Below are 24868 nucleotides of genomic sequence, written 5' to 3'. Positions count from 1 at the left end.
TCCAGAGAGGTGAAAACCCAAAAAAGACTACTGAACTGACTTTTGCCCCAGTTTCTGTGCCTAGTATTTCCTCTTGGCTCTCTGTAGGCCTTCGGAGGTGCTAATTGAAAACACTAAGCATGGGGAATTAGGTGGGAGAAGCTGGGTTGTGTCAACCTGGGCACATAAATGTCAGAGAAACAGCTGCTTACAAAAGCTGTCATCTTCCTCAGTAGTCATGGGCTCAAGTCGAGCATGGGCACAAGGGACACTCTGGTCCTGCAGACATTTTTTGATTGATTTCACTGTCAGGCTGTAAGTCAGGGAGGCATTTCCAACACTGGCCTCCAATATGAGTTCTGCAGCCTCTTTCAGGCTTAGGCTGATGTAGTCTACTCACGGAAGGAGCTGGCTTTATTTCGCCAAGTGTAATAAACCCAAATGTTAGTATGAATTTGCTAACAAATGAAGGTAATTGGGTGCTTTAGGAGGGAATGAGATGACAGCTTTTACTGTACTTCAAATATCAGTCCCAATTACTGTAAATACGATCATGATGCAAAACATTAATTAGGAAAATCTGAACTGTTTGAAATGTAGAGTCTCATATAAATGATTAACTACATGCAAAATATTGTGCCTGATTAGAGGCATTCTACAGAGACATCCATCTGTGAGCTCCAAAATAAACCTGGTAGGAAGGGAGGAGAGATCATAGCACTGAGGGACTGGCTGAGATGACCTAGGTAGGCACTGGGCTGTATGTATCTCATGTAGGGTTATAGGGCTTCCAGGACAGTAAGGTTTATGTACTCTGTATTCTTTACTGTAAGCAACTTCAGAAACACTATCTCAAGGTAAGGAAGTCAGGCACTGAAATAGTTCATGTCTTGTTCAAAGTCACCTAGGATGACAGGAGCAGAGAAAGGAACTGAGCTTTGGTCTTCCAAGTTTTAGCCTAACTCAAGTGCCTGTTTCTTGCCCCAGGGTGGATGTGGCTTTCCACAAAAAGGTGGGAAATAAAACTTCTCCAAAAACACAGCAGTGGGCACACAACTGTGGAAAGGCCTGGAACTACAAAATTGCCCATAGGTCACCCCAAGTGCTTTTTTTGTTGGTATAAATTCTTGTGGTAATATGTTAATGAGTGTTCAGCAATTGCTAATGGGAGAACTCACATGGAAATTTTTGCTCCTCTGAAGTCATGGTCAAACTCTAAATGGTGGAGGACATGTTCTTCTGAAGTAAGACCTTTAGTACATAGCTCAGTAAGAGAATAGATTTAGGGAAAAAAGATGCAAGCAATAATCTTCAATGTAGTGCCCTTGTTTTGTTCATGTGTTCTTTGGCAGAGAAAAGGACCATGAAAGCCCAAAATACTTTATCTGCTGGTTTGTATCTTATTTGAAATTCATTTACTTTAATCAAAAAATGCTAAATAACAACGCTGTTTCTGTTTTATTAGGAAACTTGGATATATGTCGTCAAATGGGCTATTTTAAGCAAAATATTCTGTTGAAATCTAAATGTACTATTGTTCCCCATTTGGACACGAGTCTGTAGCTACTGAAACGTAAAAGCTGACAAAGTGGTGTTTCTTTGTCAAAACCTTGGTGAAAGATTCAAGAGACAAAGGATAATTGCTAGTAGTTTGGACACTGAGTCAGTTCTTAGCCTGAAAATCCTCTCTCTTCTTTTTTTTTTTTTTTTTTGGTGGTGGTGCCACATTCATTGCTGGTAGAGCTGCTCACCACCAGATCACCCACCAATCCAGCTGGAACATGAATACACGCTCCCATTTCTGTCAAATTACTCTCATCACGTGCTGTGGTATTTATGCTGCCTCCATCTTCTGTGCCAGCTTTAGGAAGAACAGATGATACCCAGAGCAGCACAAACCCCGCTGGTACAAAATTAACTTGCTTTTGAAGAATTCTGATCCAGCAGCACTTTGCACCAGGTGGCTGCAACACTTTTGATCAAATACTGGCAGATGCCAGGTCAGATTTGCAGTACTGAGTATTTGGAGCTGTGTGCCCAGAGCTTGCATGGATCCTTTCAGGAGCTTTTCTGCTTTTCTTTCTCAGCCTATTTCAAACGGATTGCCTTCCAAAAACAATGTCCAATAAAATTCCCCTTGCTTGTTATGCTGATGTATGGCTTTATTGGTGACGTGTGAGCATTTTGTGCATTTTGGGAACAGAGAATTGTATCATTTATTGTCTGTTTGGCTAGAGTACTATAAGTGATGCTTACATTTATCCCAAAATTGAAGAGGGCAGTTACATTTATCCATTCCAAAGAAAATCGGTCTAGTGCATAGCAATGCAATGTTATACAAATTATATAAGAATATAATAATGAAAGAATTATGTAATATTGCAGCACTTGAATTTGTTATCTCAGTATGCTCTTTTTATGATGAAATACAAGCAGGTTTATTCATGAACAGCTTAGTAAAATTTCACTTCAAGTACTCTAGCAGCTAATTGTTTAGGACCTCTTCAAGAAATTCCCCAACCATCAGTCATGATGCTACAGTTTATTAGCTGCCTCTTGTTGATTCTGAAGCCTCTCCAGAGGCTGTTTTCATACAGTAAATGAAGCAGGAAAAGGAGACTTAATTGTCCAGATTTTAATGGAGATAAATACAGAAAAAGCACTGGACACTATAAGAGAATGGTTCTTTTGGGGACCTTTTAAAATCAGTTGCTAAAGGGTGGTACGGATAACAAGTGATAAGTACTGTTAGGTGATAATTAAAATCTATTATTTGCTGCTCTTGTAGTTTATGCCTCCTCTGATTTGGAAAGCTCTGCACTGCAAACCTGTCTCTGAAACCTTGCTATGCTGTTCTCTCAGCAGACACGTACCTGCTCTTCCTAACAATGTGTAAATTTCCACAGGCAACACCAAAATTTCCCTTCGAGGATGTCTGCATAGAGGAAACAATTCCCAGGGGATTGATTTCCAAGTTTAGCCATACACCAGCAGAGCAACAAAACCCTCAGCTATGGCAGATGCTACTGTCAGTGATGCTGAAAGTACCTCCAGTGTTCTTCTTTCTTCTTTACTCAAGGCCCTTGAAGAGAAATTGTAGTGCAATTCACTGTCACTGAAAATTTCTGGTAATTCATCCTCAAAGTAGGTAATTTGTCACTGATGAAGGGCCTGGTGTTAGTTTTAGGCATGACTTGACTAACTCATAGTTGGTATCGTGTTGCTCTCATGATCTCAATTTCGGGACAATGAAGCGAGATTAACTCATGAATATTTGCATCTGAGGTAAGTTGTTCTCCTTATATTGATAATGAGTACTTCTGGATGTAGTCAGGGAGTGAGCAGTTTCAAGAACTCTAGGAAGGGAGCAGGAAGAATTGAGGATGATTGCTTTCCAGAACAGCTGTCCCCTGAAACTACAAAGCAGGTTATACTCTTCTGAACAGCACAGCCCACTGAGGCACACTAAGAACATAGTCTGGAGATATTATGAAGTATAGTGAGCATTGTGAGCTCGCTTGTGAGCCATATTTTACATTTTTCCACCTGAAAACCAGATGAAACAGTAGTTTGCAGGGTACAAGATAGCTGAGTTCTAGCACCACCTCTTGGCTCCCACCTGTAGGTATGGGATAATTTAAGCTAAATATATGAATAGTGGGAAATCAGAAAGCTTAACCTTTTTGGATAAACATCATTCCATTCTTTTCTTCTTGGAGACATGTTAGTTCCTCAGGCTGACGCACAAACCCACCAATCTAGTAGCCTTACAAAGTACTGCTGGAATTTCTAGCATTTCCACTGGAAATCTGAGTTGTAGGTGATCATCTGCACTGTTTATGTTGTGAAACAACCAGGACTTCTACAATGTATTATAAAATCAAATCCTTCCTTTTTCAGTGTAAGGACAGCAATGTCAGATGAAAAAAAAAAACTTTCTGAGGAAAAGAAAGACCCAACTGGTTTTACGGATGGGTTGTATAACTGAAGTTCTCTTTTTCCTATCAGAGTCACGTTACACATTAGGATCTGTTACAGTGCTCTTCTGTTTCTAATGAAGATGTCATTCACAGATGGAACACTTCTCAATCATTCTTTGTCCAGACAGATCCCTAAAAGAAAATTCTATATTATTCTATTAAAATTCTGCTCTGTTAAACCCAAAGCCTGTTGCTGGATCACACAGTCCCTGAGCAGCAAAGTGCTTCCCATCACAGTGCCTGTGTGCAGGATCAGACCCCAGCATGTGACTCAGGGGGCCCAGAGCACAGTCTGGCTGAAGGCTCAAGTCAAATGAACCACAGACCTGTGCTCTATTTGTGAAGAATGGTAAGTGCTGTAATAGCTGTCACCACTTCAGCACTGAGAAAGACAGTGTGGTTGAAGACACAGCTTGTTTATGGCTAGAAAGTGAGGCATCTCTCAGTTCCCCAAAGGGGAAATGAACTCAGGGTGAGTGCAGTCAGGAGATGCAGTCTGAGAATGGCATCCCAGGTAGTGGCATGATACTGATGCTATGCCTGGCAAACTGGAGAATGCCAGTGCCCCATCTGAAACTCCACTATCAAAATACTAAAATACTACTTTATTTCTCCAAAACTACCAGGAGTTATACATGCTGTGAGCTCACAAGGACCTAGTTCACTAACAACAAGGACAAGACACAGGAAGATTTCTTTCAGTTTAGGTTTTTTGAAAACATCTTTGTTTCAAACTATGTTCTTACCATAACTGAAGGCTGAAGGGTAAGTAGATTACCTCGTTTTGGAAATGTGAACTGAGAGCTGTTGTCAGAATGTCCCAATGAGCACCAAAAGATTCTCGAGCCTGTTGTCTATGCCTCTGCAGTAGGCACCATTTATGTCCAATTCTTAGAAGGCAAAAGTCACACTGAATAGGATTGCTGTGGTGGAAATTCATGCAGATGGGAAACTTACTCCTCGTGGCTCCAGAGATAACAGATCATGACAGATTTCATGTAAAGATATTAAAACTATGGCATTCGTCCTTTGGAGCATGAGGCAGCTCTGCCTCAAGCTCTGTGTGGTATCTCAAGCAGAATCATGCAGAGGCAAAGCTGCACTTCAGGATGGTGTTCAGGATTGGAAAGCTGTCCTTGACCCCAAAGTAGAACTTCAGTTTCATTACAAAGGAAGAGTCAACTAATGCCTTGTTTTCCATCCACTTACTTGGATTCTGCTTGGTGTTGACTCTAATGGATTTTTGAAGGGATTATCGTGCAGCCCGTTTTTTTGAAAGGAAGATCTGTTTTGAGGGGCCAGAATTGGTATGTCTGCCACCTAGGTAGATATCTAGAGTGTGTTGTGTACTATAATTTTGTCCTCACATGGTGCTGAGCAGCTGAAGGAGGGGGGATAGTCCTGTGCCTGTGGCAAGAGACACAGCTCCCAGCTACAAAAAACTCTCATGTGCTACAATTCCTTCACTCTCAGGATGGATTTATCCCTCCTTTCCTTCCTCCCTGAAGGACTTACTCAAGTGTTTCCTGGGTCTAGATAGCTATGCTGGAAATGTTGGTTGGTTATGTAATGCACAATCCCCACAATACCCCTTCTTGCTCTTTTCTTTAATTTAAGGTTTGTTTGCTAATAGAAATTAAAAAAGAATCCAGAGGCATATTCTACTTCCTAAGCACAGTCACTGTAGTGATGAAATTGGAGAGTATCTTGAGTCACAGACACGTACCTTCTGTCATTCTTCTTGCTGACATGATGATAAAGCCATGATGGTGCAGTTCAATCCCCTCTTGCTATGTAGAAGCCAGGTCATCTACTGCTGCCCCTCTTTTCCAGTTCATCTATTTCCTGTTATTGGCATCTCCTTTCCATTCCTACTCTGCAACAGTCAGACAGCCTCCATCAGACAGCTCTGCCAAAAGCTCTGCCAAGACAAATAGGAGGAAAGTGTGTGCTTTTCAGTTTGGGGCTAAAACAAGTTTAATTACAGTCAGTGTCAAAATCCTAGGTTTCAGGATGCACAATGCCATCCCCCCTGAGTCAAAACTGATACCTCCTCAGGATCATTAATACATGTAGGACACATGCGGGAGTGAGAAGTACTCCCAACATTTCCCTCAGAAACCCTTGTTCTTCCCCTGCTAGCAGTGGAAGTGACCTTTCTCACTCTCAAGCCTGATAGCAATTCTGACTGTTCTATGTACTTTCATGTCAACCCTTTTACTTGATGTTTTTCCAGGTTCCTCTGAATCCATCTCTCATGGTAGAAACACTGCTGTGCAGAATTCCTGGGGTGGCATCCCTTGGAGGTTCAGATGAGCTGTCTGGTTGAGCCAAGGATTTAAAAAATCTTCCCTAAACACAAGACACTTTAGAAACTGTAGAGAAATGACCTCGGGGAGTTTATTATTATTCACGCTGCTGTCTTACAGTAACACCCAAAGGTCAATGGCACTCACTGTTAACACCTTAAATTTGGCTGCTCTAAAATTATTTTTCACACAGCCTTCACTAAGGGAGCTGAAAAAGCCTTATAGGGATGTTCCCAACCTTTGTATGCCCGTATATGTGTCTGCTTCAAAAGAGACACTATCAACTCCAGAGCTGCTTAACATTAGACTTTATTTACTGATTACGGTTCTGATGGTGTTTTTTAAGTTTAAAATAAGCTTTGTCCCCTCTGATGGCAGTTGTCTTCTCCCATTTGAAAGCATCCTAGAAGGAGCTGTGAACTTGTAGCTCCTAAGGTTTTTGAGACCACTTTATGGAGCTCTCTCTTAACTATTCACTTCTAAAATCTCATTCTTCCTCTGTCATTTGGTAAAAACTTCATTCAGATGAGCCAGGCTATGTCAGAGATGAGTGCTGATGAGATCTTGGCATTTACCCAGATGGTTTTAGCCAAGTTTCATTTTAACTGTTGATCCAAGGGCATGTACAGGAGAGCAGTGAGAGAGTGGTGAGCTACTGCTGCTCCAAACCCAGGTGCCTGCTCTTCCAAAGAAAAGAGTGGAGCCACCAAGCCTCAACAAGACTCTTACGTGAGATGCATCATTGCATTTCTGGAGCAGTATGATGCAAGCTTGGGTAGTCCAAACCTCTCTGCACCCATTACATGAAGCATGCTTGCCTCTAACACCCCTATTCTGCAGCCTTGCTTGGTTGCAGTATCCATACATATGTTCTGGTGCTAGTTTTAGCCCAGTCTGTGGGCCCTGAATCTGGGTGGTATCTCAGTACAGCATGCATTTCAGTGCTAAAAAAATTAGTTATATATGGCTATTCATTAACTAATTTCAGTGGTAATATTTGCAAAAGAGTTCAAGATCTGCTTATCAGGTGGCCTGATGTTAGGCCACCGACACTGCTGTTTCCTGGTGAAGGAGAAATCAAAACCTTAGTGCCCAGAAATATTTGTGGTCTGTCTTGGTTTCCATGTCTACTAGCTTGAAATGTTTTGGTTTTTTTTTAATGACATCCTCAGGCTGAAGATATATCTGCTTCTAAGTTCGCTGGAAGCTCCTAGTTGTAAAGGTAGGAGCTGCTCCTGGAGTTCTGTGTCCAATTCTGGAGCCCCTAACATAAGAAGGACAAGGAGGCTTTGTCACGAGTCCAGAGGAGTCTGCAAAGATGATCAGAGGGCTGGAGCATCTCTCTTATGAAGACAGTCTGGGAGAGTTGGGGTTCTTCCACCTGGAGAAGAGAAAGCTCTGGGGAGACCTTATTGTGACTTTTCATTTCCTGAAGGGACCTGCAGGAAAGTTGGAGAAGGACTTTTTTATGAGGGCATGTTGTGACAGGAAAAGGGTTAATAGCTTTAAATTAGAAAAGGGTAGATTTAGGTTAGATATTAGGAAGAAATTCTTCATCGTGAGGGTGGTGAGACAGAGGGACAGGTTGTCCAGAGGAACTGAAGTTGCCTCTTCCCTGGAAATATTCAAGGCCAGGTTGGATGGAGCTTTTAGCCACCTGGTTTAGTGGGAGGTGTCCCTGGTCATGGCAGGGAAGTTGGAACTAGATGATCTTTAAAGTCCCTTACAACCCAAACTATTCTATGGTTCTATAATTGCTATCTACCTTTGCTCTCTGAGCATCAGGAGTAAATAACAAAGCCAGTATTTCTTTTGGCCAAAAATCTTCCTGTTTTGCTAAAAGAATAAAATATTCTGTGCATGTGGCAGCACCATCCATAGCCCTGCCATTACATCCATAATGACAAAGCAGAAGAGAGGTGGGGCAAATAATCCAGTGAGTAAATTCACTAAGTACATGCTTTGCAATAGCAGTAACCCACAGTGAGATTGGGAATGGTTGAGAAATCTTGAGATTTTGTCTGGTGAAGACCGATAATTTCTTCCATTTATTGGCTGGCATGATTTGTGTTTTTATTCTGTACTTTGATTCCTTTACCCAGCCTTTCATCTTGACTGTACTAAAACCTGCTCCAGTGTTTCCAGACACGGCAGAGCTGAATTAGAAGACCCAGACATAAAGTCTTGCCAAGTCCCTGAGAGAAAACTGTAGTTTTGTATTAGCATTGTCTTCTACTCATAAAAATTAAGTGCTTTCACATAAAAGACCATTGGCCTCTGGCTTGGGGAAATATTTGTTGATCCTGTACATCAGAGATGCTTATGAAAACCACTTTCATGCTCCCAGACAATTTAATATTACTATTTACTATAATGCACTGCTTGAATTGCAGTAGCACTTAGGATTCCTAGTCACAGACTAGGGCACCACCTGCTAGACACCAGGCAGGCACAGAACAAAAGAGAAAGTGCCCTCCCTAAAGGATTTGCAGTCTTAGGCATGAGTATGGTCATTATAAAGATAACTTTTCTTTTTTTTTCCAGGAAACACCTCATGGTATTCATTATCCTTTGCAATTAGGCTCATGGGGCTCCACTTCCAGCAACATGTACCTGTTGATAAGTGCTGCCCAGTCAGAGCTTGAAGAGGCTTTGATTCTTCCATTTTATAATGAACAACAAATGGTGCTTTAGAGATTTTGTTCCTTCAAATATGCAGACTATTGTTTAGTATTAGTCATAACTTAAGTAGGACAGAGCAGTTTCTATATATAGACTGTTGCCCAGCTATTCAAGACAGTTTGTATTTCTTCCCATATTTCCCCACTTGAAAGGAGAGAGAAGGCAGCAACAACATCTGTAGCCTCAAGTATTCCAAAATTGTTCTGCCTCCATCTCCTTCTCCCCCAGGTATCAATATTTTTTTCAGAATAGTGAGATTTTTAAAGAAGATCACATTCTCAGCTTTTCTGATGTTTTTTGGGGGGTTCTTAGCCTTGACAGTATAGCTTGGTGATGTCTTTAGCTTAGTTTAGCTGGGTGATGTCTTTTAGTTGAAGGGCTAAACGAATTTTTTTTTTTTTTTTTTTTTTTTTGGTAACTGTTGAGGTTGTAACAGGTTTCCAGGAGCACGACTTGCCCTTGATATCACAAACCTCCTTTATATTGCACTGATAATTTCCCCTCTCTACTTCATTTCTCAGTCTCGTTCCCATGTTGTATATGCTCTTACATGTGAATGCATCACGTGTCTTAAATTACAAGGGAAATTCTGGTTCATAACCAACACACATAGTGAATATTTTGCAGCCTTCTGAAAGTTTAACCTCCAGTATTTATCTCTTTATCTCCTCCTCCTGAAGACAACCAGAAGTTTGGCAACTGGAATTTTGCTCAAATTACTTCTGCACAAGTCCAGCTGTGCTCAGATGTTTCTCTTGATTTTCACAGTGACATTCAGATCCATTTCCTCAGCAGCATGGTTTGGTTTTCCCATGCTTATGACATGGCTACGGGACATGGCTGGAGCCATCACTGCCTCACTGATCCTTTCCATGGGGATGTCCTAGATGGACAGACAGGCTCTCATCTGTTCCTGGTCCTCAGTGAAGAGTTCCTCACAGACTCTGAAATGTGGTCATGGTGTTGTGGAAACCCTTCTCAATGCTGAGTAGAGGGACAGCTCTTGGCTCTAACTTCCCAGGGGAAGAGACATGCCAAGGGGAGGCACCTTGGGCATTCCCACCTGCCCTTCCCTGCAGGCCCACCCTGGCCTCCTTGACTGCCCCTTGGCTGGCAGCCTGGCCCATGGTCCTGACACATTGCCCTCCTCTGGTTCAGCATCCCCCTCCCTCTCTCTGGACTCAATATCCTGCTTACCAGACAAGCTGTGTGTGTCCTTGTCTCTCCCACTGGCAATTTGGGTGACCCTGGCAATTAATTTTAGTGGGTTGTTCCAGATGCATATGAGTTGCAAACCCAAACCCTTGTCCTTTCCCAGTCTGTGCCAAAGACAGGAAGATTAGGTGCTCAGATAACCAGCAGAATTTCTCTCATGTCCAAAAGTGCCCTGGAACCAAGACCACCTGGGATATGGATTTTGTGGCACTCTCAGGGAGTGCTTGGTGGTGAATTTCCTTGTTGCTACTGATAATTGTGAAAGTAGTTCTTGCAGCATTATCATTAATGGCACAGAGGGCTCACACATGTACCCCCATATCCTTCTCCAGCCCTTATTAGAGAACAGGAATAGCAACAGACAAGTCTTGGGAGGTAAATATAAAGGTCAGCTGTTGCCTCCCTAGATGAGGGCTGTCAGGAGGAGAGAGGCACAGCCCTTGTTGCCTGCACATTTCTCCCAGCTCGCATCTGCAACCTTCTTTTGCTGCTCAGAAGGAGGCCACAAGGCCTCCAAAGGTGCTTTTTGATGGTGTCCTAGAGGTTACATTCACAGCTCCTTTCAGTGTTACATGCAGTGGTGGGAATACCTACCTGGGCATTTGGGGATTTGGGCAAGGGCAAAGCTCCTGCTGGGACAGAATATCCATGCTTCGGATTCCTTAGCAGCATGTCCAGACTTCTGCTCAGCTGGGGATCAGGCTTTGGGAGGAAAACCATCCCTGCAAATCCACCCATGTGTGAGCTGCTGTGAATGGCTGTGTCCTGCCCAGACACGGTGGAACCAAGAGGATATTCCTGAGGGATTTTCTCTTCTGTTGGGACCCCTAGTCCTACCAAGTGTATCTTGTAGGCAGCCATCTGGGATAAAGAGTATAAACACCAAGTTATAAATGAAAATAGTCCTCTGGTTGAGTTTGTGAACTTGGTCTCAGAAAATACAAGTTTCATTCCTGCATCAAACACAAATCCTTGAGGGCCACTGGACAAATCTCTTCATGTTTTTCCCTGCTGGGAAGTTTGGGAAATTAAGGTGCTTTCCTCTCTCTCACAAGACTGTAGGAAAACCTGTTATAGCTGGAGATCTGATATGACATACCACAGAAAAACCCTGTGACATGAACATGTGATTCTCTTCCTGGACTGAGATCACTGAAAAACTGGAAGAGAAGTTAAAACTGCATGAGAGGATTTTGAAGACTCTTAGGGTCAGAAGGAAGCTCCAGATCTCTTGATCCTGATCCTGAGCTGAGCTCCTGATCTGTTGTTGTTCATCCTGACCTAGAACATACCATTTTGTATTTAATTGATTTATTTTTATTGAATTTTTATAACTCACTTTGCTTGAGATTCTCTATGACCAGCCTAGCAAAATTCTCTGCTGAGAAATAATAGGCAAATGTATTTTGTTCTTAAAATGACCTACTAACGTACCTTGGATTTTCCTTTTTTTTTTTTTTTTCTTATTGCTAGGTCACCCTTTAATCCACAATATTTATGACCATCAGATTTAGATTTCTTAGTATCAGATGTACCAAAGGGTGAAATGGGAGCGTAATGTATGGATGTGCCCGTGTATGGCTGGTGCCACCTCAGAGTGAGTGAAATGCACTGAGTTCACCTGAAATAGTCACAGAGCATGGGGTGGCATGTTAGAGACCTCACTGCATGGACCAAGTAGCAATGGTGATCACATGAAATGGTCATGCAAGACGATGTGTAAATGTTTGCTGAATGCAACAATACCAGAAATCCTTCCCACCTTCTGACAAAACTGGGGTGGTAATGACATATTGCTCTGCGGTAGAAAGCTGATCTATCTGTAGTGTGTGTTCTTCCATGTTTATGGTTGGGCACCTTCAAAAATACTTGAGGTAAGAGCCATGCCCTCAGTTTAACAGCATCCTTTCTTTATTGCTGTTTTTAGAACTGTGTGATCTCTCTGCTATGGTCAATTGGTGAGGAGGGGATTATTCTTGCCTCATGTTGTCTAACTAAAAATTCAGCGACCAGGCTAAAGTAGTTGTCTGCACTCCCTTTTTAGGCAAGAGAATGAAGGTACTATTTTGTGGTGGGATGCATCATTCTCTGAGCATGCTTTTGCTTTCCATTAGCTACCTCAGAGTAGCTCTAATTACTTTTCAGTAGGTGCCTGAGTTTGAGATCACTAAGGCTAAAGAGCAGGTGCACCCAGCCCGAGACAGCATAGAGGACATGAGCCTCACTGGTGCTTTTTTTTTCTAGACAATGTTATTTTGTGATTCATTGCAAAAAATCTATTTGCCCCCAGTGTTTGCAGAACAAGTCAAATATTAGTACTTTTCTCATGAAGGAGATGCTAATCTCAAACTGTGCCACTGAACATAAAAGTCTAATACAGGTATGTGTGGTATCTGCCTTGTCTCTTTCACTCCTCCTGTGAGAACCCAGTATTACTTCTATTGTAATCTCCTTCAGTAGTAACAGCTGAGATTTCCCCCAGAAAATGCTGACTATTTGGAGAAAGGTCTTCTGTGTTCCCAGGCAGTCAGTTCTACCTTGGAATTGCTGAGGGAAGTACCTTTTGGATTGTGTACCTCTGATATTTTATGTTCCTCATTATCAAGTCATCCAAATGTCTCACAGCCTTCTCTGCATTGAAATTGTTGCAAGCCCTCTCACGTATAATTCAAGATCTATGGGAAAAATCGGGCAATACCATAACTTTGGGTCAGAAATAAGCATGTGTGAGACACCAGAGAGCCTGCTCAGAGCCAGGGATCAGGAAAAGAATCTGACAGGTTGTAGAGCTCTTGTGGAAAGCACAGGAGCTCTTCTAGCCCACTCCTGTTCTCTATTTGTTATCTGTTCTTCAGGGAATGAAACTGTCTGTCTAAAGGGACCTAAATAATATTGTAAGTGATTAAAAAACATAACATAATCTGAGCCAATTCTCCCTGGCATAAGTCTTTTGGAAAGATGCATCTCTATATCTTACTCAGATCTCACCCACAAAACTAAAAAAATGCGCTGGGATTAGAATGCTTCCTTCTTTACATTTATGATCATATGGTTTTAAGAAGCTATGTATCTTTAATGGTATATTAAACCTAAAAATGGAGACAGTGTGATAAAATCCACCTCAGAGCACATCTGAAGGGTTTAAGAGCTTCTTGCATTTTCCATCTACTGCTTGAACATAGCTCCTGTTTCTTTGAACCTCTTGTTCTCACTGAAAGGTGCACTGACATGCTTTAAAAGCATACAGATGGCTTCTGCTGTGACTATCTACACAATATATCTGTTCTGTTTTCATTGTAACACACATATCTGTTCATGAATGCCTGAGCTAACAGAGGCAATGCGGGCTCTGAATAAATCTCTGATGTTACTATTTGTTGTTCCACTTGTTTCTTTATGATGCACAAGGTCAGGCGTGTCACCAAGAGCATCCAAGGCTGAAGGTAGGTATAACAAAAACTGAACTGTATAGAATACCTGAGAAGATACTCAGAATTGGGCCTCATACATTAAGTTGTTTGAACTTCTTTGCTTTATTAAGGAAATGGATTTCAGATTCATCACTGATTGAGCATCGATATCATATGACAACCTTAAGTGATCTGTTGCATCTTCTCTCTGTGGTGGGAGACATGCTAATGCATGACCCCAAGAATCTGCAGCCTAAGCAGGATAAAACCATTAGGTTTTCAGTACAACCTTCCACTATAAAGGGAAAGACATGAGTAATTTTGCAATCGAAGTAGTGGAGAAGCAGGACTGAGAGGCAGTGGCAAGGCTGATGAGATGCAAAAAAATGAGGAACACACATTATGCATGGAAGGGGTGTTGGGCAGAAAGAAGTTATTCCTGTAGGCAGCGCTACCTCCTGGAAGAGGACATCTGAGGGTAAGAAATCTAGAGGGACACATGGGTGGAATATGGCCTGGAGCCTGCAGACATAATAGAGACAGGAGAGCATTTCAAAGGGAGAGAGCTCAACGTGGGATCAGACACCCTGGTGGGCAAGGACTTAGCTGAAGAGCACCAACAGAAACACATGGCCAGGGAGGCAAAGAGGCAGGAGGGGAGACCAGACAGTGGAGTCGAGGAAATGGGGGGGAAAGGAAAATAAAAAGAAGCAATTGCTATCTCTGCGTAAGAAGAGAGAAGTCAATGGAGAGAAGAGAGGGACAGAACGAGGGAGTGGAAGCTGGCAGCACCGAGGCAGGGCCAGTGCGGTGCCGGAGGAGAGGGCAGAGCGGCTCCCGGGCAGATGCTCCAGGGGCCTCCCCGGCATCCGTGGCACACCTCCCCGCTCCCCCCTCCCCCCAGCTGCCCCTGGGGCCTTTCCGCCCCTCTCCCCGGCGGCGGGGCCACGGGCAGCCCTGCGACGTGACATTATCAGCGATGCGGGGGTCCCTCCCCTCCGGGCACCGGCTCTGCCCCGCGGGACTCTCCTGCTTTGGAGAGGGAAGCGCTTCCCCGGCTATCCCCGGGCGCGGAGCAAAGGCGGGCTCCGCGCAAACATTGCGGAGCATCCCGCGCAGGCCGGCCTCGGCCTCCCCCTGCGGGCGGGCACAGAGGAGGCGGGGGGTCCGAGTAGCATCGGGGCTGGGGGAAGAAGAAAGCCCGGGATGGAAGCCCTGGTCCCGGGCGGGTCGGGTACCTCCCCGCGGGCCGGACCGCCAGTGGAAAGTTTCCCCGGAGTGACCTGTCATAGTACGAGCCCGCTAGGAAATCTCATTCAAGTATTTTTGTCAATGAGGTGTGCGTGTGGGGGGGGCACCCTGCTCCCCGGCCCCCGGCCCGGCTGACGTCACCGCAGAGGCGATAAATATCTGTTGATATAATTGGACGTGAGATTTGGGGTTGCGATAGCGAAACTCGGCCCATCGCCGCTCCGACGGGCCCCCATGATTTATTCAGCAGTGGATCGGGGCACGCAATCGGGCTGTCAGGAGAGCGTCAGCTTATTAGGCAAGTTCTGCGTGATTCCAGGAGAGGGTCTAAGCTATAAAAATCCCGCGCCCCGGCTCTGATTAGGACCAAATCTGATCCCAAGTTCTCCAGGAGCCGGCTCCGAGGGAAAGCGAGAGAAAGGGACGCCGCGCACCGCCGGCACCTCCGAAACCCGTCGCCGCCAGCCCTGCCCTGCCGCCGCCCCAGGTAGGTGCGGAGCCGCTCCCGGGAGCGGAGAGGGCTGCGGAGGGCTACGGGGAGCTGAGCGCGGCGTCCCGAGCGAGGCGGGAGAGCCCTCCCAGCCGGGTAGGGAGCGGGCAGGCACGGGGGAGCCAGGGGCTCGGACAGCAGCCCCGCCACAGGCACCCCAGGGACCTCCCCGCCCAGGGGTGTGGGGGGGTAAAGGGGCGCGGGTCCGCGCACACGCGGACTCTGTCTGCGGGGACTCAGCCGAGCCCGGTACCCGGGGAGCCGCTGCCGGCGCAGCCCGAAGCCGACCCGCGGGGGCTGTTCCGCCGCCTCGACGACGGGAGCCGTCCGGGACGTGGTTGATTGCGGCCGAACACGGCGGCGCGGAGGGTCGCGGAGGGTCGCGGGGGGCGGCGGAGCAGCGCGTTTCAGCACCGGGACAGCGGCCGCTCATCGCCCCCTCCCCTTCTCGGCGCTGCCCGCCCCGCTACCGCGGCTCCGCTGTGTAACCCCCCCGCCCCTTCTCTCCCACCCCTTGTTTGTCCCCTCTGCAGGTTTGGGCCCCGACCATGAAGATCCCGCTACTGGTCTCCACGGGAATCCTGCTGGTCACCCTCCTGCCCTGCCAGGAGTGCAGAGCTCTCAGCAAGAGCCCGGTAGCCGCCCACGGGGCTCTGCACCAGCCAGATTTCTTACAGCAGCAGCAGCAGCAAACTCTGCCCGTCCTGCTCCGCATGGGAGAAGAGTATTTCCTGCGCCTGGGCAACCTCAACAAAAGACCCGTTGGCTCTTTCTCCACCTCTTCCAGCAGCAGCAACCACCAAGAGCCCGAAGCCTCCGCCAGCAACTTTTTTCAGGCTGCGGTGCAACAGCTGCAGCCGCTGTCCGAGCGCTCGCTGGGGAGCCCCGAGGAGGGCGAAGCCGAGGGGGAGGCCGTGGAGAGGGAGAAGCGATCCGAGGAACCCCCTATTTCTCTGGATCTGACTTTCCACCTCCTGCGAGAAGTCTTGGAGATGGCCCGAGCCGAGCAGCTAGCGCAGCAAGCTCACAGCAACAGGAAACTGATGGAGATAATCGGGAAATGAAACGGCCCCTCCCCGCCTTGCCAAAGAGATTCCGCAGTTAGCACAAGAATAATTACACCGTCCGATGTACCATAGTGCTGCTCTGATTGTCATCTCTTTATTTTTATATAGCTTTAAACCTAGAAAGGTGTACTCCGAACAGCCTCTGTCCCTTGACTAGCATGCACAACCGTGTACCAAGTGCAGAAATACGAGTGTCGTTCGTAACCTCCCCTACCTTTATTTATTTCTCCGTTTCCCAGTTATTCTAGTGCCATCGCTACATAGGGATGTGTGAGCATTGGAAGAAATGGTTCCGAGAAGAGAGAGAACTTTTCTGCTGGGGGCAGGGAGGTGGGAGGGGGAATCTCTGTAAGCTACTTTAAATCCACTTTTTTTTTTTTCCTTTTTACTTTTTTTTTTTCCTTCCCTGTAAACATTTTCACAATAAAACATCTTTTCAGCGCTCGGTCGATTTTGTTGTGTAAGAGAATGTTTAATATTTATATTTTTAATAAAAGCTGCAAAGTAACGATGCCTGGATACACTTTCTTGCTCAGACGCCTGAGGTCTTCTCAGCCTCCCTCAGCGCTTACTGGGACCGGAGGGGGCACCCACCCACTGCCGCGGACACTCAGAGCCGCAAGGAGCCCTAAATCACCCCCGCGGATGTTTCTTTCCTTTCCACGCCCCGGGGAGTCCCCGTCCCTGCCGGCGCTCCCAGAGGCGCTCCCCGACGTGCCACCCGGCAGGTGCTGCGCAAAGGCTGCTCCCGGAGCCGGGGGACGATCGCTTCGTCCCTAGTCCTGCCGACTCGCACCTCGGCTCCCCCCCTACTCCACTACGGTACTCCCCGGGAAACCGGTGGGGCACTCCGGCATCTCCCGTTTTCTTTCCAGCTCTGCTCATCTTCCCCGCACCCTTAAAGGGCGGGTTCCTCCCCGCCTCGACTCCCCCCGTCCCGAGGGCCGTGTCGAAGCCGCGTCCCGGCGAGGGGCGCTGGGAAAGTGGCAGCACGACTGGAGAAACTTCCTCGGAGGAACTGAGGTAAATCTATTGGGACAACAGCAAGAAAATAGGCGATTTCTCATCATAAACCACATCCCAGGGAAAAGGCTGCTCTAGCAGCTACAGTCGATGCGGTGGTGGTGGGGAGTGGGGCTCAGTCTGGGCTATGCCAAGCTGAAAGCTTTGTACAGACCTCACCTATGCAGCCTCCCAAAACCTTCCTATCAGGAGAGTTTTCCAGGAGAAACAGACACGAATAAGGGTCAATGAGACTCATCCCTGCAGCAAGGGATGTCCAGGGCTGACCCCTCACAGCTGCTAACCAGGATATGCTGTATGATTGCACTGCCAGCTCACCAGTCCTGCTGGGATGCAGCACAGCCCTCTGCTCCAGCACAGTCCCCTGCCCGGGCACAGTCTCCTGCCCAAAGAGTGTGTTTAAGGCCTGGCTCAGGGCTCCTGGAAAGATCAACCTGTAACTGAAGTGTGGAGTTTGATACCTGCTCCCATAGCACCAAGCACTCCCAGCAACCTGTTAACCTCTCCTAAACACTTACTGGGTGCTGGCTCCCTGTCCCCTGTGACAAAACTTGTGTATCACTTTCAGTACAACCTGTATAACTTCTATTAAGAGGCAAATTTGCTTTCATTTGATAGCTCAGCATCTGCCATGCATGCAGAACAGGGCATTTGACTTTTCTACAGCACACCAGGGGGCCTTCAAATTAAACCTTGTATGAATACCTGAGACCACTTCACTATATTCTGGTTTCACGCAAGAACATGCCCCTTTTTCTACACACATGGGTGAAGAAGAAGACTTAGATACAGATAATGTCTGGACAGACTTGGGCAGCACCCTGGTCACTGCCCCACAGGCTCACAGCTGTATCCTGCATCTATGCTCAGGGGCTGACCAGTGTTATCTGTGTCTGTATCTCCCTCATCCCTGTTGCTGGGCACCTTCCCGACAAATAAGCTGTTTCTATCATCTGTCATGGCTTAACCAGAAGAGCAAGTGCAAAGGAAGAAATGGCAGCTTCCCTCTCCCCTCCTGTATTCAGCCTCTGCAGCTGGGGATGCACTGGTGCCCTGGGATCACAAGTGACTGCAGGGAGGTGCTTAGACACAACCCTGACCTGAGGCTGCCAAGGGCACGATAGTGTCACTGAAGTCACCAGTACGGATGAGTGGGGATGCAGGAGGGTACTGAGGAGAAACGCTGTGTTGTCAGAGGATGCAACTGGTGAATAACATTCCAGCATTTTAGCTAACAATATTGGTGAAGGAATTTCTACCTACACAAAGATGTGCTAAAAAATGAATAACAAAACACTAGCAGTGCTCAGGCTACAGCTGTAGTGATGCTATTTTTCCCTTGGAAACAAGAAACTACTGGAAAACACTCTGAGTACAATACAGCATAGCAATTTGTCCCCATGCTCCCATCCCTCTCAGGACTGTCATTTCAAGAACTGGGTACGGAGGTCAAACGAATTCCTGGGGAAAAAAAAAAATCCTGCTTGGATGTCCCTTTCCAGGTTAGTTTCTTCGTTGATTGCAGCCAGGCTGCCTGGGCTCACAGTCCCTTTGAGAAGCAGCAGACCAGAAGCCAGGCAGGGAGAGTCATCATTCATTGAGTGAGTTCAACCAGGAGAAGGAGAAGATGTGACGAGCCGGCTCGTCACCCCTCCCATTGCTCACAGGAGTTTCCCCCACTGGTCCTTGAGGCGAGGGTTCAGAACCAGTCTGTAAAGGAAGAAAAGGTTGACAAATGGAGGAGGGAAAGAGGAATAGCATTAAAAATCCTTAAGATTTCACAGCACGTGGAAAAACAGAATGCAGTGGGAAAGAGGGGGAAAGGTGGTGAGCATGAAAATTTGGGGAGGCCAGCCAGACTTTAATGCCTAAGAAGTTGGAGTGACATTTGCTACAGACAGTGGCAGAGGAGGGGTCATGCCAGGTGAGCATATTGCACCTGTGTAAAGTGCTAAATCCTGATTTGGACCTCTGGATTATTATTGCACCAAAGGTGATAACTGTCTGTTTAGAGGTGATCCCGAGCCAGTTTGACTTGTGTAGCTGGGCTTCCAGATTGATGGGGACTGAAGTAAAAATTATTGTCAGTGCATTGCCACTCAAAATGATACCTGTTCTGATGTCGTGAAACCTGCCTTGCATTTCAGGTTTGGTTCCTTTAAAGTACTTTAATATTTGTTTCACTTCAGTTTCACTCAGCCCAAGGTTATTAAATGAATTATACTGAGATATAAGCTTGTGCTTATATCCCAGGCACAATTTTGCTTTTGTTTGCACAGGTATCATATGCTTTCAGAAAAAAAAAAAGAATATGGGTATGGTATGTTGTAGCTGCTGTTCACAGGAGCTATTATTATTATTTAATATAGCTGAATATTTAACCTGCTAGTATTATATATAGAAATGTCTTTACTAGTTTCAGTGTTTTCTGATCCCTTTGACAGAGAATAAAGATCATATCAGATATCCTGTTAAAGACAAAATATACAAAAATTTGGTAGCTAAGGGGTGCCTTGTGTTTTCATCTTGAAAATCACAATTTAAGGTGTGATAAACAGGTTTCTTTTCACCCTCACATGCATTATTGTACATTCTTAAAATTAAAATAGCCAATACTGCCAGCCTTCTCTGTGAGGGGTTTCACCTTAATTTAGGAGCATAAGCACGATCTCAGGAGAACTGTTTTACGTGAAGGTATTATTTGATAGAGAGCAAAATGTCAGAGCACTGTCCCCTGAATTTTAACATGTCTCTATCATTTTTAATTCTTTCCTGAAATGGAAAGCTACCAAAGCAGTGATGCTAACAGACATGTCCAGGAACTAATAATGAAGCAGAGAAGCTTGTGAAGAACTGAAGCTGTAATGGATGATTGGATGATTCCCCAAAGCATTTTTGTTAATGCTTAATATTAAAGCGTACCAGAGGAATTAGTAAGAACTAATGATATATTAAGTATAAATTGGCTACTGGGCTTCATTCCAGTTACCACCTCTTTGAGTGTCATGACACCTAAAGACAAGACAGCATGGAGGTATTAAAAAAGTAGCTTCCTATTTCTTTATTTTTTTCTAACTGGAGTTCATAGCTCATTTTTTAGACCCAAAACCTCAGTTGCTGCAGTCTGTCCTATTGAAACACTATTTCAGAATCTGCTTTAATAGTTGAACTCTGGACCAATCTTTGACATAGATTTTCAAAGCAAGGCACTCACTGCTACTCACTGTGAAATACAGAGCTCAGAAAGGATTTTTATGGACAAGGATCTTGAAGAAGATTATAGCTTTAGCTTGCTAACTTGATAGTGTACTTTAATGAGAGCTCAAGCATGGTGAAAAATCTGGGAGAAAAAGGCCTCCGAGAGAGAGAGAGGCCTCTACTTGAAAAGTTAGTTTTCAGAAATGCTGGTGAGAAGGGTCATCTCTCAGGCTTATACAAAATACTGTAAAAAAATGGGCCCACAGGGCTAGGTGTCAATCTGAAAAGGCAGGCAGCTAATTGGGTCCTGATTACAGAAGGTCTGCCCCTCAACCCTGGAAAGTACTGAATGCAAATGTTTCAGCTGAAATGTTCCAACCCTGACTAAAAGAGCCGGGTATCAGCAGTAAATAGGTGGCTGGACTTTCTGAGTTGTAAGGGATTCTGCACTCTCTGGATCTCTGTAGATACAAGAGCACAGGTGGGTTTCTTAAGTCACTGTGATGTTGAACATTTTTCCTTTTAATTTTTGGAAAGAGAATTGGAGTGCCCAGACTATCTGAAAGTAATTTTGAAATTGGTTGTGCAATTTCATGCACCAAGCCCTCAGAGGTGTGTGTAAGCAGTCATAGGACAGCCCTGTTTACTTCTCCTCACTTTGCAAAGGAATAGGACTGTCAAGAGGTTAAAAAAATAATTTCCTGCAATTTATTTATTTATTCATTTATTAATTTAAAACCACATAGTCACCTTGAAATTTCTCTTTCTCTGCAAGAAGAGCTTCTTTTGGCACTTCACTTACTGTTCCAACTAGACACTATCCAGAAAGAGACGTTGAACTAATGTTAATTTTGAAGCAAAGACCTATCTGGGGCTTGAAGTTAAGTAGCTTTTTTCACAGGATCTGGGATGAACATGTTAGATGAGAAAAAGCATGATCCAGTAACTTAGACTGGTGACTGCATGACCTTGTTAACCAACACTGCTGGTTCTATATTGCAAACAAACCAATCTTTGTCTGCACCACTGCCAAAACTGTATTTCATAATGTGTTAACTCCTTCATATTCTGCTGTGATGATATCTTCCTGTGTCAGCAGAACAATTGCAGAGCTCCAGCACATTCCCCCTGGGTTTGGCTGGATGAAGCATTTTCTCCCTGCACCTTGCTGGACTCAGCAGGCTGCCAGTCTGCAATACCTCGATGTGCCTTTCCAAGAGCAATCATTTGCCATCACACCCAGCTGGGAGTGAAGCAAGCACAAAACTGACAATAGGGCCATCCCTTCCTTGGCTTTTAGACTCGTGTTTTCACACCTGTGACACTTCAGTATTTGTACTCTGAGGTGGCTGAGGTAGGCTATCCTCATCTGAAGCAAGAGACCATCAAAAGATGCCAGGGGGGAACTTTGGCCATGTTATTGAGTCTGTTCCCCCCTTCTAATGTGTAACAACACAGTTAGTTATACAGTGTCTGGGGTTGTCAGAGACAAAGATTTCAGCTGTAGACTTTTATATAAAGCAACTTTTTTGAACCAGAAGATGGTTCTCAGAGGCAGACAGAAGCAGTGAGTTTCCTTGGTGTCAATGGGATTTGGGCATCTGACCACTCTGTGGGTCCTTGCAATCTCACCCTGCATCACCTCACTGTCCATGTTACCACAGGTCTAGTCCATTGCCAGAGAAAAGCTTTCTGCTGAGCTTGCCACAGCCCTTGCCACAGCCCTTGCCACATGCCTTTCAGATGGTTGAGATTCAACACTTCATTGTGTCTGTCCATTGCTATTAGGTAACAGTTAAGCTTCTACCCAAACCTTATCTTAGCCTTGGCAATCACACGAGTAGGGCTGGTGTTTTCACATTACCTAGAATAACAAGTCCCAACCCTTGATACGGGTCCCTAACATAATAAGGAATATAAGTAATAAGGAATAACTAAAGTGTTTACCTCAGATTACATTAATCACATTAGGCCAATGCTGAGAGGGTGGTGAATACTTACACTTTGATTCACTTTTTTTCCCCTGTGGTGTCAAGTGACATCAGAGGATACTTTCAGTAAGCACCAGGAATTTTCACCAGGCCAGCTCATGAAGTGGGGAGGGAAGCACACCCTACGTGACTGATGGTTTGATTTGTTTTCCCCATAAGCAAAGTTCAGGCTGGTGTTTATATGGCAGTTCTTGGAGGTGCTGAGCAGCCACAACTCCCACTGAGCAATAATTCAACACTCCTCAGCATCTGGCATACTAGAATTTGCATGAATAAATAGCACAAGGATCTCAGTGTTTAACCTGATGAGTCGCGTCAAAGTTGCACGTATTCAGCATCTTTCAACAATTGCTTCCTTTAGCAGAGCACTACTTAAACCTGTATAAGGTTCTTGTAAAGGGTGTGGAGGCAAGGAAAGTGGTGAGTGGGATGGCTTTGTCAGAATGTTTTCATTTATGAGGGCCCAGCAGTTAATCTGTTTATGCTGCGGGAAAAAAATAATAAGTCCAGGCCTTTTAGATATTTGAAACACCATGAAGTCTACACACTGTTCTGTGCTTTACCACCACTAATCTCCACAGGCTTTGGGTACAAAGACTGGCATCTGTGTTACCAGACTTACCAGTCGTCCAGAAATGAGATAACCACTCAAACAAACTGCATTCATCCCCTCTAATGGGAGCTATGAGGCAAAGGCATCCCCAGAGGCGATTTGTCTCATCCTAAAAGAAGGGTCTACAGGGTGGATTGCCCTCTGAAGGTATCTGTTTCTCTCCACTGACTCTAGAGACACTCTTGGTAATCTGGTTAGACTAGATCTGGCTTTTAAGTAATTACACAAGAAAGATTCTACCCAAATACTTCAGGCTTTAAAAAAAAAACTGCTTGAAAGGAATTGAGGACTTTGACTGCACTAATAGTGTTTAGTCTTAAATTTAGGAAATGATGAGGTAAGGGGAAGGATCTTCATAGTTTTCTTCAGTTTAGCTTTTGTTTTCATAATTTTTTGCTTATTTTTGATTAGTTCTGATAAGGTAGGATTTGGGAGAACCATTGGTATAATGGCCCTCTCAGAGATTATATGACACCAGCTTGCAAGGAGATGTAGGAAAGAAGAGAATTGAGGGCTGAAATGGTTGTTTCCTCCAGGACTATAAATCACCAACCAGTATATTTTATCCAGTCTGAACATGACTAAATGATCACTTTTTTTTTTTTTTTTTTTTTTTTTTTTTTGTAATTAATCATAGAATAGCTAGGGTTGAAAGGAACCTTAAAGATCACCCAGTTCCAATCCCCTTGCATGGGCAGGGACACCTTCCACTAGACCAGGGTGCTCAGGGTCCCATCCAACCTGACCTTGAACACTTCCAGGGAGGGGGCAGCGACAACTTCCTTGGGCAACCACCCTCACAGGAAAGAATTTTTTCCTAATGTCTAATCTAAGTCTCTTCTGCTCAAGTTTTAAATCACTTCCCCAAAACAGAAACCCAAAATAGAAACTGGTTTTATGCTGGCTGCAGAAGAATATGTTATACCTCTGTTGGCAAAGTAGGACCGACCTCCTCACATTTTTTGAACACATATAGGTTCTACCTAATGAATTCGTAGTAGTTGAACACTTTGTGTCACCAGAGTATGTTATTTCTTACCTAGTGCTGAATTCTCCAAAACCATCTTGTGGAATCACTGTCTTGGTTTAGACTGAATTAATGAGAAAGGGCTAAATTTACAGTGAGATAAGTGAGAGAAGGATGCATGTGATTTATTAGAGGTCAGTATGCCCTGGGAAAAGGGCTTCTGTCTTACAGCTATCTGCATGGTTGCACTGACTGGTTACAAATAACACTTGTGTGCAGCTATATGAATGTTTTCTGGAGCAACAATCCTAATCAAAGCAGGTCCTGCTCCTTGGCTACCCATCCACCTCTTCTTGTTTTGCCTCTGTGTTTCACTGTCCATTTTCATTGCTGCAGCTGTTTGCAGGCCTGTGATAAGAACTGGAATGTCACTGGAATGACACCAATTTTTGGTTGCTTTTTGAGGTGAAGAAAGATATTTTTAAACCTGGACCATTTGAATTATTTGTGTCCAACACAGCTCAACAAACAGCTGCCTCAGCACAAATGTCATGGTGACATCTGGTCAGGAATAAGAAGCAGGGCCATTTGGCAAGAAACTCCTAAAGCACCTTTTCTGCCAGAGGAAAAAAAAATAATCTACATTCTGAGAGGCACAGAATGGTTTGGGCTGCAAGTTTCAACCCACCCCCC

General features: G+C 44.9%; 2 protein-coding genes across 5 annotated transcripts in view; one reads left to right on the top strand and one right to left on the bottom strand.

Moving 5' to 3' along the window:
• The first annotated feature begins 15013 nt into the window (after positions 1-15013).
• On the top strand, positions 15014-18871 carry CRH (corticotropin releasing hormone). The gene is made up of 2 exons (XM_030444299.1): positions 15014-15313; positions 15850-18871. Exon 2 carries the CDS (start codon positions 15865-15867, stop codon positions 16378-16380), a length of 516 nt encoding a protein of 171 aa, XP_030300159.1. The 5' UTR covers positions 15014-15313; positions 15850-15864; the 3' UTR covers positions 16381-18871.
• The window catches only part of TRIM55 (tripartite motif containing 55), a 38345-nt gene continuing 30261 nt past the window's right edge, over positions 16785-24868 (bottom strand). For 3 of the 4 annotated variants that reach the window (XM_008492198.2, XM_030444298.1, XM_030444295.1), the window contains one exon: positions 16785-19116. In XM_008492198.2, the coding sequence (XP_008490420.1) occupies positions 18997-19116 (120 nt within the window). In that variant the 3' untranslated portion in view covers positions 16785-18996. The remainder of the gene's footprint in view (positions 19117-24868) is intronic. The other variant, XM_030444297.1, reaches the window with a different exon arrangement.

Source organism: Calypte anna, chromosome 2 (assembly GCF_003957555.1).
Source record: "Calypte anna isolate BGI_N300 chromosome 2, bCalAnn1_v1.p, whole genome shotgun sequence".
Taxonomy (NCBI): Eukaryota; Metazoa; Chordata; class Aves; order Apodiformes; family Trochilidae; genus Calypte; species Calypte anna.
The sequence above is the reverse complement of the archived record's forward strand: the minus strand, read 5'-3'. Positions and strand labels throughout refer to the sequence as shown.

Excerpts from the sequence above, each read along its gene's own strand:
- CRH (XM_030444299.1), top strand. The coding sequence starts at position 15,865 with ATGAAGATCCCGCTACTGGTCTCCACGGGAATCCTGCTGGTCACCCTC.